This window comes from Protomyctophum bolini (assembly GCF_963924005.1).
Source record: "Protomyctophum bolini genome assembly, chromosome: 12".
In the NCBI taxonomy this organism is placed as follows: Eukaryota; Metazoa; Chordata; class Actinopteri; order Myctophiformes; family Myctophidae; genus Protomyctophum; species Protomyctophum bolini.
The window spans coordinates 43288389-43305423 of NC_137873.1; the positions used below are offsets into that span (position 1 = coordinate 43288389).

The 17035-nt window shown below is 45.7% G+C and overlaps 1 protein-coding gene across 2 annotated transcripts in view; it reads left to right on the forward strand.

Annotated features, from left to right (window-relative positions):
• LOC308326368 (protein-glutamine gamma-glutamyltransferase K-like) overlaps window positions 1–17035 on the forward strand; it is a 40104-nt gene that overhangs the window by 17652 nt on the left and 5417 nt on the right. For both annotated transcript variants that reach the window (XM_080779195.1, XM_080779196.1), the window contains exons 6-12: window positions 683–860; window positions 3130–3268; window positions 7067–7259; window positions 11425–11578; window positions 14007–14291; window positions 15678–15838; window positions 16125–16261. In XM_080779195.1, the coding sequence (XP_080635321.1) occupies window positions 683–860; window positions 3130–3268; window positions 7067–7259; window positions 11425–11578; window positions 14007–14291; window positions 15678–15838; window positions 16125–16261 (1247 nt within the window). The remainder of the gene's footprint in view (window positions 1–682; window positions 861–3129; window positions 3269–7066; window positions 7260–11424; window positions 11579–14006; window positions 14292–15677; window positions 15839–16124; window positions 16262–17035) is intronic.

The window sequence follows — 17035 nt, forward strand, 5'->3', positions numbered from 1 at the left end:
TCGGACAAAATAGCCGATTTGATCGTCTACATAATTATGACGTAGATTCTCCATTCATTCGTCAATGGCATTTAATGTTTGTGTGTTAGGACAGGAATCTACACTATAGCTGAATATAGGAGGGGCTAGTGGCGCCCCTCAAAGACCTGTGAGATACGAGATCAGACGGTTTCCCATGCGTGACTGTTTCAGAAACGACCGTTACGTTACAACAACGACGCAGATTATTGTAATCATCACTGCAGCATCACTCCCAATCTTCCGCCGTAGTCTGAAAACCCACCTTTTCAGACTCCATCATGGCCCATAGCACTTACCCCACCCCCTTAGATAGCATTTCTGTAGACTTAGATAGCATTTGATACAGACTTATAGCATGTTATGTAGACAGCATAAGTGCATTATATGTAGTCATAGCACGTCATAGTACATAATGTATAGCATAGTAGTATAGATGTATAGCTTATATGTATAGTTTCATTATATAGATATTCCACTGTTACTTTCTTAGCTTACACATGTTTCATGATAAATGTTTTCATGTGATGTATTCCCACGCTTTTTTGTTCTTGCTTAATGTAAGTCGCTCTGGATCAAGAGCGTCTGCTAAATGCCTAAATTGTAAAATTGTAAATTGTAATCAGAATCTCGTGGTTGCTCTCGCGTCCGTCCATCTCTCCAGATCAACGCCCAGGACGACTTCGGCGTGCTGGTGGGGAACTGGTCGGGGAACTACAGCGACGGGGTGTCCCCCACGGCGTGGAGCGGCAGCGTGGAGGTCCTGCGCAAGTACCACTCGACCGACGGGACGCCCGTCTCCTACGGACAGTGCTGGGTCTTCTCTGGCATCACCACTACAGGTGAACAAGGACGCCGCCGGGCTTAGGTTATGGTGCCGTCTGCGTGCGTGTTGTGTGTGTGTGTGTGTGTGTGTGTGTGTGTGTGTGTGTGTGGTGCGCGCACAAGCACTCGTGAGCTGTATGCATGTACGTGCATCCAGGAGTTTGTGCGTGCGCTTGTTATCAGTGAAAGTGTTTTTCTTTTATTTTTTCCTTTTTTCTAGCCTGCCATATTTCTGTTTAGTTGCCATGTGAACAGAGCATTGCCCTGACAGAGAGAGAGAGAGAGAGAGAGAGAGAGAGCATTGCCCTGACAGAGAGAGAGAGAGAGAGAGCATTTCCCTGATAGAGAGAGAGAGAGAGAGAGAGAGAGAGCATTGCCCTGACAGAGAGAGAGAGAGAGAGAGAGAGAGAGCATTGCCCTGACAGAGAGAGAGAGATAGAGAGAGAGAGAGCTTACTATCCTCCTGTCTATCAGGCTCTTCTAATTAGCGGTGTCTGCTCTCCGTAACAGAAGACTTCATTCACGGTGCCTGGAGGCAATAATGTATTAACTGCTGCACAGGGATGGCCTCTCATCACACGCTACGGCTACTGCAGCTGACCTTATAGCTCGTAGCATTCCTCCTGATGGCAGCGCAAGCACCGCCATAGCTCATATCTACCCCCAAAATACCCCGGCCTGCATTCCTGCCATGCCTACGGGATACCACTTTTGTCACACGCATGTGTCGCCTTCCCTCAGCCGGGATAACGTGCAGGTTCCACCGTTGGAAGCCTATTTTTAAAGTGAGGTTTTTGCGGAGTAATTGAATTTATGTTATTCAACTTCTGCGATCTCTTCTCGTTTTCTCACTTTCTCTCTTTACCCCGACCCGCATCTCAAAATATATTGTTCCAGGGACGATATATTAATCAAATATTTGAGTTAAAAAAAAAGCTAATATTTGCACACGTTTTCACTATTTTTCAAAAAATAAAATAAAATACAAGCTCTATCTTCCAACAGCTAAAGTTTAAAATAATGGTTCTTTTGTCATCAAAGTTTTTTAATGATTTTTCAATAAAGAATACAAAAAAATACACAAGACTCGCATAAAAGAAAAAGACAAGATAAAAAAACAACTAACACACAACTAAGCAGCATACTTGAATGTATTCTCATGTTCTCCTGTCTCTTTACTCTGATACGTGCACCACAGTGCTCAGGTGAATGTATTCTCATGTTCTCCTGTCCCTTTGCTCTGATACGTGCACCACAGTGCTCAGGTGAATGTATTCTCATGTTCTCCTGTCCCTTTGCTCTGATACGTGCACCACAGTGCTCAGGTGAATGTATTCTCATGTTCTCCTGTCTCTCTGCTCTGATACGTGCGCCACAGTGCTCAGGTGAATGTATTCTCATGTCCTCCTGTCTCTGTGCTCTGATACGTGCACCACAGTGCTCAGGTGAATGTATTCTCATGTTCTCCTGTCTCTGTGCTCTGATACGTGCACCACAGTGCTCAGGTGAATGTATTCTCATGTTCTCCTTCTGTCTCTTTGCTCTGATTCGTGCACCACAGTGCTCAGGTGAATGTATTCTCATGTTCTCTTTGCTCTGATGCGTGCACCACAGTGCTCAGGTGAATGTATTCTCATGTTCTCCTGTCTCTTTGCTCTGATACGTGCACCACAGTGCTCAGGTGAATGTATTCTCATGTTCTCCTCATGTTCTCTTTGCTCTGATACGTGCACCACAGTGCTCAGGTGAATGTATTCTCATGTTCTCCTGTCTCTCTGCTCTGATACGTGCACCACAGTGCTCAGGTGAATGTATTCTCATGTTCTCCTGTCTCGTTGCTCTGATACGTGCACCACAGTGCTCAGGTGAATGTATTCTCATGTTCTCCTGTCTCTCTGTGCTCTGATACGTGCACCACAGTGCTCAGGTGAATGTATTCTCATGTTCTCCTGTCTCTTTGCTCTGATACGTGCACCACAGTGCTCAGGTGAATGTATTCTCATGTTCTCCTGTCTCTGTGCTCTGATACGTGCGCCACAGTGCTCCGGTGAATGTATTCTCATGTTCTCTTTCTGTCTCTCTGCTCTGATACGTGCACCACAGTGCTCAGGTGAATGTATTCTCATGTTCTCTGTCTGTCTCTTTGCTCTGATACGTGCACCACAGTGCTCAGGTGAATGTATTCTCATGTTCTCCTGTCTCTGTGCTCTGATACGTGCACCACAGTGCTCCGGTGAATGTATTCTCATGTTCTCCTGTCTCTGTGCTCTGATACGTGCACCACAGTGCTCCGGTGCCTCGGCATACCAGCTCGCAGCGTCACCAACTTCCAGTCTGCCCACGACACAGACGTGTCCCTCACCACGGACGTGTACTTCGACGAGAACATGGAACCCATCGAGTACCTCAACGCCGACTCCGTCTGGTAAGATGCTGCTCTGCTTTCATAATAATAATAATAATAATAATAAACTTTATTTGTATAGCACCTTTCATACATAAATGTAGCTCAAAGCGCTTCACAGGGCAAAAATAAAATACAATAAAACACAAGTAGTTAAAATGATAAAACAATGGCAAAGAACAAAATTGAATATAAGAACATAAAATAAATAAAAACAAATAAAAACACCACATGCAGCAAATCAGTCAGGACAGGGTAGGAACGTGCATATTAAAACTCAACTAAAAGCAACGTTGTAGAAGTGGGTCTTGAGCTGAGCTTTAAAAATGTCTACAGAGGCTGCCTGACGAAGGTACAGTTCATCGAGGCCAGGGGTGGGGGGGGGACTCACTCTGTTTTTCTTTCGGGAGGAAATTCCAGCCACTGCAGGTCAATCCCACCCTGGGCAAAGACCTACGCTGAAAAGACTTATCAGCGGAAGTTCAAGTGCGGGATTTTAGCGGAAGTATCGCCGAAGGAAAATGACGTTGATGCTTTTTACAAATCAGTTTACATTCTCTGCGAATGAAACCAGTGTTGTGATTGGTCGGGAAAATATCGTATCCGGGGGAAATACATCTGACGGATATTCCCGGAGGATACAACCCGCCGATAGCTTCTCTCTGCCTTAGGTTGTCACCAGGCGTTTCTTTTCGCAGATAAGTAAGCCTGGGACCCGAGGCTAGGTCAATCCAGGCCAAAATGACCATATTTAGAATGATGCTGCTCTGAAATCCCTGCTGTCCAAATCCAAATATGTGACGGAGAGCTTTATTTATACCACACTGTCAATCACCTATACCCTTCCCCCGGGCTGTATTCAGATACACTCCATAATATCGGACTCAGAGTCATGTCAAGGACCCCCAGTTTATTGTACGTTCTGACCACCGGGCCGGGCCGGGCCGGGCTGGGGTGGGGCATGCGAGGTATGCAGCGTACTACTGAGGACCTTTCACTTCATATCTTGTTGTGCATTCCGGCGTGCACGGCACTGCACTGGGGCTCACCGGAATGCAGCGTGTGTGTGTGTGTGTGTGTGTGTGTGTGTGGTGTGCACGGCACTGCACTGGGGCTCACCGGAATGCAGCGGCAATTTTTAAACAAGTCGTAAAAAGTCACAGTCATAGCTGTGCCTAAAATAAAGGTGAGTAAAATAGCAGAGGGTTGATTGGGGCCAGGTGGTTGTGGCCTATATTATACTCATTTTCTCACAAGGCTACGCTTGTCTCTGTGAGCAACATTTTTGCCAGCATATATCCTGCAACAGCTTCAACCATGCTGGTATAATGGTCATTACATTCACCTGGTATCCCAGCCTCCCCACTGTCCCCCCAGGTCTCTGAGGAGACTGTGGACAGTCCCCTGGTATCCCAGCCTTCCCACTGTCCCCCCAGGTCTCTGAGGAGACTGTGGACTGTCCTCCCAGGTCTCTGAGGAGACTGTGGACAGTCCCCTGGTATCCCAGCCTTCCCACTGTCCCCCCAGGTCTCTGAGGAGACTGTGGACAGTCCCCTGGTATCCCAGCCTCCCCACTGTCCCCCCAGGTCTCTGAGGAGACTGTGGACAGTCACCTGCATCCCAGCCTCCCCACTGTCCCCCCAGGTCTCTGAGGAGACTGTGGACAGTCCCCTGGTATCCCAGCCTCCCCACTGTCCCCCCAGGTCTCTGAGGAGACTGTGGACAGTCCCCTGGTATCCCAGCCTCCCCACTGTCCTCCCAGGTCTCTGAGGAGACTGTGGACAGTCACCTGGTATCCCAGCCTTCCCACTGTCCTCCCAGGTCCCTGAGGAGACTACCCTCTGTAGACGCCTTTTAAAGCACAGCTCAAAACCCACCTTTTCACTTTTGCTTTTAGTTGAGCTTTTAATAAAATCCTCTGTGTTCTTATTCGGGCACTCATTGTTCTGCATTTGCTGCTGGTTTTATGTTCTTTGCTTGTTTTAATTATATTCTTGTTTTTCTCTTTGCTGCATGTAAAGCACTTTGCGCTGCATTTCTATGGCATGAAAGGTGCTATACAAATTTATTATTATTATTATCAATACTATTATTATTGGGGTGCAGTACTTAGTGTAGACAGTTTTTGGTTCAGACTAGTCATTGGTTAGACCAGTCATCATTAGTCCTACTACTACAACCTATCTCAAACCCTCACCCTAAACCTAACCTCCCACGGGGCAGCACACCTAAACCTAACCTTAACCCATGTCTAACCAGTAACCAATTAATGACTAGTTAGTACCAATGACTAGTCTAAATTAAGTACCAATGACTAGTCTAAACTAAGTACCAATGACTAGTCTAAACTAAGTATGCACCCCTTATTAATGACACAACAGAGGCCCCTTTTCCACCGGGGTTGGTTGGTTGGTCGGTTGATTGATTGATTAATTGAACGAACAGTTTGCAGAATGGGTACAGTTCAAGGAAGGTACAGGTCGATACAAAACCTGCTATTAAACTCAGGTTAACTGATGAGCAGGCACATGATGTCGTCATGGTTACATTTTATGGGCACGTTTAGTGCCCATAATAATAATAATAGTGATGACTCAAACAGGCAAGCTGGTACCTGAGATTCTAACTCTCTTTTCTGTGGCATTTCTAAATCTCAGACTTCCCAGCATGCAGTGTTGTTTTTGGCAGCAAATTTTTAGTTTTAGTCACAGTCTCTTGAATAGTTTTAGTCATGTTTTAGTCACGTTTTAGTGTCTAGTTTTAGTCGACTAAATGTCATAAGATTTTAGTCAAAATGTATTTTGGCGGGCCTTGATGCCGTCGTGACTCGTAATGACTGTTTTTTTTCACTTTCACACTGAAATAGCCGATCTGTTGTGGGCTTGTAGATCGTCTATTTTCAGCATGCAACTAATTGTAAAATTACTTAATACTGGATCTCTTGTACACTAGTCCCTTCCTAACATTTTAGTCTAGTTTTTATTTGTTGACGAAATTGTCAGTATATTTACTCTTAGTTTTAGTCACCGTAGCTTAGTTTTTATTTAGTTTCCATTTAGTTTTCGTCAGTGGAAAAAGGTAGTCGACGGACATTTTTCGTCTTAGTTTTAGTCGACGAAATCAACACTGCTTCCCAGTAAAAGACAAATGACGACTAAACATCGTATTATATTTAGTCCGGACTAAAACTAGACTAGCACTAAAACATTTCAGGTGACTAAGACGTGATTTACAACTAAATGGAATTCAAGTCAAAAACGACACTATAGGAGCCAGAGTTGAAACTACAGATCACAGCATTAAAGTAATTAGGGATGCACCGAAAATTCGGCCACCGAAAATATTCGGCCGAAAATGGCTAAAAAGGTATTTTCGGCCTATTCGGTTTCGGCTCAAATAAATAGTTCGGCTCACGAATAGTAGTAGTGGTCCTAAAGTTGTGAATCGAACTAAACTGCGAGGAAAACACAGATGTACAAGCCCAACGCGCTGTGCATTGCGACGGGTAGATAGCTTGTAGATCTGCTACTTTCAGCGCAGGTCAAATAGGCCTATTGATATGCGATTATTAATGTGATTAATTAATCACAAAGCCTCCAATTATTTAGATGTTTTTTAATGGACCCATAAGTGTTTATTATTTAAGTTAGGTTTTGCCATAATCATGTCTTGCCATAATCAGGTAGCTTTACAACAAAGATGTATTCGGCTATTCGGTATTCGGTTTTCGGCCAACTGTTTCCTATATTCGGTATTCGGTTTCGGCCAAGAATTTCCCTTTCGGTGCATCCCTAAAAGTAATACATTTTCCACACACAGGAACTTCCACGTGTGGAACGACTGCTGGATGGCCCGTCCGGACCTGCCCCCGGGCCACGGGGGCTGGCAGGCGGTGGACTCCACGCCGCAGGAGACCAGCCAGGGCACCTTCCGCTGCGGCCCCGCCTCCGTACACGCCATCCGCGCCGGCCAGGTGTACCTCAAACACGACACGCCCTTCGTCTTCGCAGAGGTGAGGCCGGGGGGCATGGAGGGTTTGGGGATGTGATATGCCTGTGTGTGGTGAGGCCGGGCATGGAGGGTTTGAGGATGTGATATGCCTGTGTGTGGTGAGGCCGGGCATGGAGGGTTTGAGGATGTGATATGCCTGTGTGTGGTCAGTGTGAGGCCGGTCAGAGGTGAGGCCGGGCATGGAGGGTTTGAGGATGTGGTATATGCCTGTGTGTGGTCAGTGTGAGGCCGGTCAGAGGTGAGGCCGGGCATGGAGGGTTTGAGGATGTGGTATATGCCTGTGTGTGGTCAGTGTGAGGCCGGTCAGAGGTGAGGCCGGGCACGGAGGGTTTGAGGATGTGATATGCCTGTGTGTGGTCAGTGTGAGGCCGGTCAGAGGTGAGGCCGGGCACGGAGGGTTTGAGGATGCGATATGCCTGTGTGTGGTCAGTGTGAGGCCGGTCAGAGGTGAGGCCGGGCATGGAGGGTTTGAGGATGTGGTATGCCTGTGTGTGGTCAGTGTGAGGCCGGTCAGAGGTGAGGCCGGGCATGGAGGGTTTGAGGATGTGGTATGCCTGTGTGTGGTCAGTGTGAGGCCGGTCAGAGGTGAGGCCGGGCATGGAGGGTTTGGGATGTAATATGCCTGTGTGTGGTGTGTGTGAGGCCGGTCAGAGGTGAGGCCGGAGGTATGGAGGGTTTGAGGATGTGATATGCCTGTGTGTGGTCAGTGTGAGGCCGGTCAGAGGTGAGGCCGGGCATGGAGGGTTTGAGGATGTGATATGCCTGTGTGTGGTGTGAGGTGAGGCCGGGCATGGAGGGTTTGAGGATGTGATATGCCTGTGTGTGGTCAGTGTGAGGCCGGTCAGAGGTGAGGCCGGGCATGGAGGGTTTGAGGATGTGATATGCCTGTGTGTGGTGAGGCCGGGCATGGAGGGTTTGAGGATGTGATATGCCTGTGTGTGGTCAGTGTGAGGCCGGTCAGAGGTGAGGCCGGGCATGGAGGGTTTGAGGATGTGATATGCCTGTGTGTGGTGTGAGGTGAGGCCGGGCATGGAGGGTTTGAGGATGTGATATGCCTGTGTGTGGTCAGTGTGAGGCCGGTCAGAGGTGAGGCCGGGCATGGAGGGTTTGAGGATGTGATATGCCTGTGTGTGGTGAGGCCGGGCATGGAGGGTTTGAGGATGTGATATGCCTGTGTGTGGTGAGGCCGGGCATGGAGGGTTTGAGGATGTGATATGCCTGTGTGTGGTGAGGCCGGGCATTGAGGGTTTGAGGATGTGATATGCCTGTGTGAGGTGAGGCCGGGCATGGAGGGTTTGAGGATGTGATATGCCTGTGTGTGGTCAGTGTGAGGCCGGTCAGAGGTGAGGCCGGGCATGGAGGGTTTGAGGATGCGATATGCCTGTGTGTGGTGTGCTGTGTGTGGTGTGCAGAGGTGAGGCCGGGCATGGAGGGTTTGGGATGTGATATGCCTGTGTGTGGTCAGTGTGCTTGTTGTATGCTGTGCACGTTCAGTGGGGTTTGTACATTAAATAATGCTTATCTTATCTTATACTGGTATATTTATATAATATAACTTAAATGTGACTATACTTTTATTAGAATGACTGTCATTGTGTGTTTTTGAGTGGTGCAACCACTCCAAGGAACAGCAATGTCCGTGTTCACCTATGTGTTGGTTCACCTACAGTATGTGTCTGCCTATGTGACGTTAATGAGCACCAGTATGACTATTAGTACCAGTAGGGGCGCTGTTGTGCCAGAAACAGAGAGAGAGATAGTGCTGCACTGTTGCCTGCTAATGAGAGAGAGAGAGACAGAGAGAGAGAGGGGGGGGGGGGGGGGGAAGAGATGGGGAGAGGGGAGTTGCACCACTCAGTTCACACGGGTGTGATTTTTATTCTTTCTATGAAATCATGGAATCATAGCAAAATAATGATGTATTGGTTAATTAGAGTTAGAATACAGTAGGGCTGTCAGAACGAATTTCATAATATGAAAGAAATTCGAATATTAAAAAATATATATATATTCGAAAGCTAAAATTGCCATTCGAATGGAGCTTTTATAATTTATTAATTCTATTTAATATTTTTATTTTGTTTTATGTTATTTTATCCGCTCACTAAATGTATTGAGTAACGCATCTACCGCTGTGAAATCTCCCCGGCCGCTTCCACTGCATGTGAAAAGGTGCACGCCGGTCACGTCGCAGAAGAGGTCATTGATTGGCTAAAGTAGGGCCAGATTTCAGGGTAAGCCAATCAGAGACAGTCTACAGGGTGGGCGGGCTTACTGGCTGTAGCCCATTTATTCACAGACACACAAACCCTTGTAACACATACATAGATACTATATACTACGCAGACAGAAATCGCCGGTAGAACGAAAATCATAATACAGTTTCACGACGCAACTTTATTGCACATCTGTGCTTGCCTTTCATCCACGCTTCTATAGCCTTTTAAATCTCATTTCCCATCCACGGGCACAAGCAAAGTGATATCGGCATCTTCCACCCGATCTGTGGTGTTGTTGTTTCTGACGAGGGCAGCAACTAGTTAGCATGGGAGCTAACATTAGTCCATATCGTTAGAAGCCAAGGAGTCCTCCTTAATAACACACTCGATGCTGCGTTTACACGGGCAGACACAGACGAATGCTAATATCATTTGGAGCAGGCCGAGCAGCTACTGTACACGTCTGTTTGCATCAACATGTTGCTGGCTTCACAATGAATGATAGATTTTATCGTTGCCTCTGCCCGTGTTTAATGGTCAGGATTTCACTGTCCACAGAAGGCAGACCTGTCAAAACTATGCACTTCCCAAAACTCACAAGACATGCCAGCCACGTGTATTATTATAGGCTAAATATGAGCTAAAATAAACAATGTAAATATTCGAATATATTCGAAAATTACAAATAATTAAGCAATGAAATTCGAATTGGATTATAGAGGTGAACTGACAGCCCTAGAATACAGTTCTACAGCTTATAGAAGAAGTGAAGTCAAGTTAAAACTCTTAAAGAGAGTCTCTCTCATTCAGAGAGAGTACTATGTATGTATGTATGTATGTATGTATGTATGTATGTATGACATCATACATAGCGGGGTTGCATCATTTCCTTTGTTGTCGTCATAGGTGTCTTTCACACCTCTGAGTGTGACTAGTCTTTGTTTGATGAGCTCTGACTGGGACCAGAAGGAAAACAACTAGCATAAACACAACAAAATGTTATTTCTTTATTTGCTTAATACATCTTTCTTTGAGATTAACATTAGACAATTAAAAATCCGATATTTTCTCCCCCCGTTTCCGATGTTGTGAAAATCATGTGATCGGAAGCCGATTTCCGATCACCCGATCCGATCGGGGACAACCCTAAATATAACATATTTTGTCATTTGAATGCATCTTCTATAAATATATATATTTTTTTTTTTGTTATTATATGGCTTTATTTTTCTTCACTATTTCAGACGAGAACTCTGCTCGCTTTGATTTACCTCGTTAATTAATCAACGAAAAACTGTATGTTTTCTGTATTAGAAATTAACCAGTGAAACCAGGCAGTAAAACTCCAACACTCATTCAGGATTCATGTTTATAGTGTGTTCTTCAAATACATTTTGGGAAATAGATGATTTGAGATTGATTCATACTTCTGTCGTCTGACGGTGTCGCAACCCTGAAAAGAGAAAACTTCTAGTTTTGCCGTGGCAACATATGCCAGACAGGGCATAACTCTTATGCAAATGTCCTGAGTAAGTGTGATAGCATCATTGGAGTGTGACGCAGGGTTTGAGCACTGATGGAGTCAGTCTCTCTCTATCTCTCTCTCTCTCTCTATCTCTCTCATATAGTTCATAGTTCTTAGTGGGGAAGGGACTTCTGACCTTCATCAGTTATTTATTGCACTTTTGTGATTGTGATACTATAAACTGTGAATACTCTAGCACTTTTTTAATATTATACCTTCTCTTATTGCAATTTGCACTTCTCTTGTGATACTCTTGTGACTTGTACTTTGCTGCTACTGTGTATTGTCTTGTGTGTATTGTCTGTCTGTTTTAAAAAGCCTTGATGTACTAATGCACTTTTGCCCAAGACAAATTTCCCCTCGCGGGACAATAAAGTATATCTCATCTCATATCATCATCTCATCTCTCTCTCCACCATCAGGTGAACAGTGACAAGATCTACTGGCAGAGGAGTTTGGACGGGACCTTCAGGCAGGTCCACAGTGAGAAGAAGGCCGTGGGACACAAGATCAGCACCAAGGCTGTGGGTTCTGACGAGAGGGCTGACATCACCCACCTCTACAAGCACTCTGAAGGTACCGTACAATATGACCATCTCACTCTGAAGGTACTGTACAATATGACCATGTCACTCTGAAGGTACTGTACAATAATATGACCATCTCAGTGACTCGGAAAGACTTGCAACGTGCCACGTTGCCACGGGTCGTGAGCTTGTATAGATTGGCCATTTTTGCTACTTTTTGTTTGACACTGTAGTCTAGCCTCGGAAACCCAGACGTTTTTATTTCCAGGGAGAAAAATAAAGTCTGGGTCCGAGTCCACTTCAATTCGGCATAGAGTAGCGCAAACATTGCTCACTCTCTGCTGATTTCTGATTGTCTGCACCTTTGTAAAATTGACATACATACACACGCACACACACATACAGTACAGTCACACACACGCTCCTCTCTCTCTCTGTCGCTCTAAGTAATTAGTCTCATGTCGCGCAGCTGCGCATATATTCTCCCGGCGGATCCTGCCGGGAGCTGCCCTATGCCATAAAAAGCATAGGTGAGTTCCAGGCTACTGTAGTCTGACGGAGTAGTGCGTTCATTTACAAAATAAATACAACAGATGGTGAAATGGAGATACAAGGTTTCTGCCCCCGACATACAGCAACGATTTTCGGATCTTGTCAAGTAGAAAACTGAAGCCTGATAGCCAGCAAACTTACAGGAACAACGCAGCCTGCATTTGTCTTTGTTCTGCACTGCACAAACAACAACACAAAACAGATGCAATGCACTCCAATTCCCCCTTTATGTATTTTTATTTTATTTATATATATAACTTATTTATTGATGGAGTGCATCGTCGTGCTCACCTGCTCTCCTTCTCATGTCAAAATATCTCTCACAGTTTTGCTTTGGTTGGAAGGAGAGAGAAGGTATCACGCTCTGGTGTCTCACAAATCATGACTTGTTGCTGAAGGAGTGGACTGCATTCCTCTGGCAATAGGGGATAAAACATGAGCACATAACTTTAAATTCTAACCCGTGACTCGCATTAGATCGCTTGATGTTGCTAACCTACTGTCTGGCTATCTCCTTAAGATGAATTTATACTTAGAGTAGGCCTAGGGCTAGGGGGGGTAGTAAGATGAATGGAGTATGAGGCTTCATTCTTCTGTCTGTCTGTCTGTCTGTCTGTCTGTCTGTCTGTCTGTCTGTCTGTCTGTCTGTCTGTCTGTCTGTCTGTCTGTCTGTCTGTCCGTACATTCCCTCTCCTCCTCCCCCATATTCTGTCTGTCTGTCTGTCCATACATTCCCTCTCCTCCTCCCCCATATTCTGTCTGTCTGTCCATACATTCCCTCTCCTCCTCCCCCATATTCTGTCTGTCTGTCCATACATTCCCTCTCCTCCTCCCCCATATTCTGTCTGTCTGTCCATACATTCCCTCTCCTCCTCCCCCATATTCTGTCTGTCTGTCCATACATTCCCTCTCCTCCTCCCCCATATTCTGTCTGTCTGTCCATACATTCCCTCTCCTCCTCCCCCATATTCTGTCTGTCTGTCCATACATTCCCTCTCCTCCTCCCCCATATTCTGTCCGTCTGTCTGTCCATACATTCCCATGCCCCTATCCCTCTCCTCCTCCTCCCCCATCTTCCCATCCTCATATCTCTCCTGTCAGAATCAGAAATTATCTTTTTAAATGTACGTAACAGCTCCATTATGAAAGGGGGGAAGAAGAAAAAGGAGAGTTTGGGGGCAGGGAAAAGGAGAGCAGAGAGAAAAGAATAAAATAAGCATGTCAAAAAGATCTAAATAGATATCTATATACACTCACTCAGTGGCTCAGGGGTAGAGCAGCCATTCCCAAGCCATTCCATCCCGGGCTCCCCCAGAGTTATATTAGTGTCGAAGTGTCCTTGAGCAAGACACTGACCAACCCTCTAAGACCAGCGTTGCTTTTTAGCAACAATTCTATTTTAATGAATTACTAAAAAAAAATTCTGTTCTTTTTTCACCTAAACCGTCATCAGTGATGTTCATTACAATGCCATTTCAATGCCATTGGTTATGATATTTGCATATAAATACCCCCCACCTGGGCTCTACACACCCTCCTCCAACCTATAGTCCACATATATGGGGGACAAAAAAACCTATGTTTCTATATCAGTCGTTCTCAAACATGAGAGGGTCAAGGACCCCCAAAAATTCTATGTAATACTAATTGGCCTCCGACCCCCATCTCAAAATGTTGTTCCCGGAAGAAAAGATTTGAGTTAAAACATTCGCTCTGAAAGAATATATATTCGAAATTTGCGCCCTAACGATTATTTAAAAAAAATTGCAGATCTACAAGCTCGTAGCGCGGTGCCGGCCGCGCTACGAGCTTGTAGATCTGCTATTTTTTATCAATCGATAAAGTTTAAAATAATGGTTAAAACACCAAAAAGGGGTTCCACGTCCAGAATGGTGTTTAATGTACAACATGATCGTCTTCATCAGGTTCCGAAGAGGAGCGCATCGCGGTGGAGACGGCCAGCCGCTACGGCAGCAAGCCGGACACCTACTCCTCCCCCATGGCGGAGGACGTGAGCGTGGAGGTGAAGATGGAGGGCGAGGGCCCCCAGATGGGCTCCGACGCCCGCCTCAGCATCCTGGTGAAGAACCTGAGCTCGGAGGCCCGCAGCGCCACGCTGCACAGCCAGGTGGCGGTCATGTACTACACCGGCGTGCTGAAGGGCACCATGAAGAAGGAGCAGATGACCGTGGACCTGCTGCCCAATGAAGGTCAGTGTTTTATTTTACTTAAGTAAAAAGTATCACACAATAGACTAGAGGGTATGCGCATGCATGAACTGAATGGGAAATCAAGTGGCAAAGTGACTTTGCAAAGAGAATTTAATGTCGTTTGACATCATTTAACCCATTCTGAACGGGAACCCATTTTGGTGTTAGCATCATGTTATGCTTTAGCTATTGAAAAATAGCAGATCTACAAGCTCATAGCGCGCCACCGAGTGGCGCGCTATGAGCTTGTAGATCTGCTATTTTTGAAAAATCGAAGAACGACTGACATTTTTTAGAATCTGATCTCAGGTCAGAATGGGTTAATCAGACCAGTGTGTGTCCAGTGGAAACCTCGTATGAATCTGATCTCAGGTCAGAATGGGTTAAGTAAAAGTATCACACAATAGACTAGAGGGTATGTGCATGCATGAACTGAATGGGAAATCGAGTGGCAAAGTGAGTTTGCAAAGTGAATTTAATGTCGTTTAACATAATTTAATGCAATCAGATTGACTTTTCTGTGTGGATGTATCCGGGCTGTCAAGGCCAGAAAAGTATATATATTTTTGGGACACTCAGTAGGCGTTCCTGCATAACCTCCAGGTATGATGATGATGTCACGCGCATACTGTACCCTCTATACAAACACAACAGGTCTTACATGTGAAAGTAGAAATACCTAAAAAAATTACTACACCCCTTCCTGAGAGAGATGAACAAAACAAAACCATGAACCAGGTTTTTCAGGCCGTGGACTGCATGGGTGCTGCCAACAGTATTAATGGATTAACTAAAGGTATCTTTAAACTGTCCTATACCTCCACAGAGAAGAGCATGGACTGGGTGCTCCTGGTCAGATTAACTAAAGGTATCTTTAAACTGTCCCACCTCCACAGAGAGGAGCATGGACTGAGTGCTCCTGGTCAGATTAACTAAAGGTATCTTTAAACTGTCCCACCTCCACAGAGAGGAGCATGGACTGGCTGCTCCTGGTCAGATTAACTAAAGGTATCTTTAAACTGTCCCACCTCCACAGAGAGGAGCATGGACTGGGTGGTCCTGGTCAGATTAACTAAAGGTCTATTTAAACTGTCCTACCTCCACAGAGAGGAGCATGGACTGGGTGCTCCTGGTCAGATTAACTAAAGGTCTATTTAAACTGTCCCACCTCCACAGAGAGGAGCATGGACTGGGTGCTCCTGGTCAGATTAACTAAAGGTATCTTTAAACTGTCCCACCTCCACAGAGAGGAGCATGGACTGGGTGCTCCTGGTCAGATTAACTAAAGGTATCTTTAAACTGTCCGACCGCCACAGAGAAGAGCATGGACTGGGTGCTCCCGGTTAGATTAACTAAAGGTATCTTTAAACTGTCCTACCTCCACAGAGAAGAGCATGGACTGGGTGCTCCCGGTCCAACAGTACCAGGACCAGTTGGTGGACCAGGCCGCCCTGATGCTGACCCTGTCTGGACGGGTCACAGAGACCCAGCAGGTCCTGGCCAACCAGACCACCTTCAGACTGCGAACGCCCGACCTCAACATCAAGGTGAGACGTCAACAACGGAGACACTTGTTCATTCGTTAATGTTTTCCTTGTCCATGACAGCCCCCCCCCCCCTCAATGACCCCTGGGGGTCCCACTTTGAGAACCGCTGCGTCATATCACTGTCCGTTAGCATTTGGCTTGAGTAAAACACTTGTGTGTTAAATATGCATTGCAAGAATGCTACGGTATGCTGTCCCTTCCACAGTACACAGGTTCATTGGTGTGTGTGTGTGTGTGTGTGTGTGTGTGTGTGTGCGTGTGTGTGTGCGTGCGGCCTGTGTTGCAGCCTTTGGGAGATGCTGTGGTGGGCAAGGAGATGGCAGCTAAGATCACCTTCACCAACCCTCTGCCCAGAACGCTGAGAGGCGTGGTGTTCAGGGTGGAGGGACTGGGTCTGCAGACCGGCCACGAAGTCATCGTTGGGTAAGACATTCTTTAATGACACCAAAGGACATTAATCGCATTAAATACTAATTCACTGGAAAGACACCAGACCTCTTACGTTTTGTTTAACGATGGATTGAAATGCAAATGAGACGAATGTGAAACGGGATGACGTTGGGCGCGTAGCCTATAGTCTCAGGAGCTGAAGGTCACATGGATTTATGAAGTTCTCAGTCGCCACGACTGATTCCATGATAGAAGTCATCAAGTCTTCTATGGAAGCATGTCATGCACAGAAAATAGGCTGTCTATAAGCTTACAACACGTCAACACAACACAGCTTATAGATCGTTATTTTTAAGGAGTATTTAAAGTGGTCAAACTAGCAATATAATGCATGTCAAATCTTCCGGAAATCCTAAATGACCTCAGATTTCCTAAAAGCAAAGAAAAAACTAAATATAATATACTACATTTATGAAACACATCGCTAGTGTGTGAGACGTAGCACAATACTGAAGACCTAAACCAAAAATTTACCTTTTATTTACAGTAAAACTTTTACTTTTGTGGAAGTTAACATCATTATAATATTAATTTATAAGATACCCCAGGTTGGCTGAGTTCAGCTCGAAATTAGGAGGCTAAGAGCAGTTCCTTTTACACCAGGACTTGACCAGGCACTTGACCTGACAATTATTTTTCAGTCGTGAGATAATCTTTTTGCTTTAATCCATGCGGTCATTGTTGCTTTACTCGGGGAGTGGTCGGTCGTCTCTGCTCCGTCACTGCCCTAGCCTGGTTAATAAACCA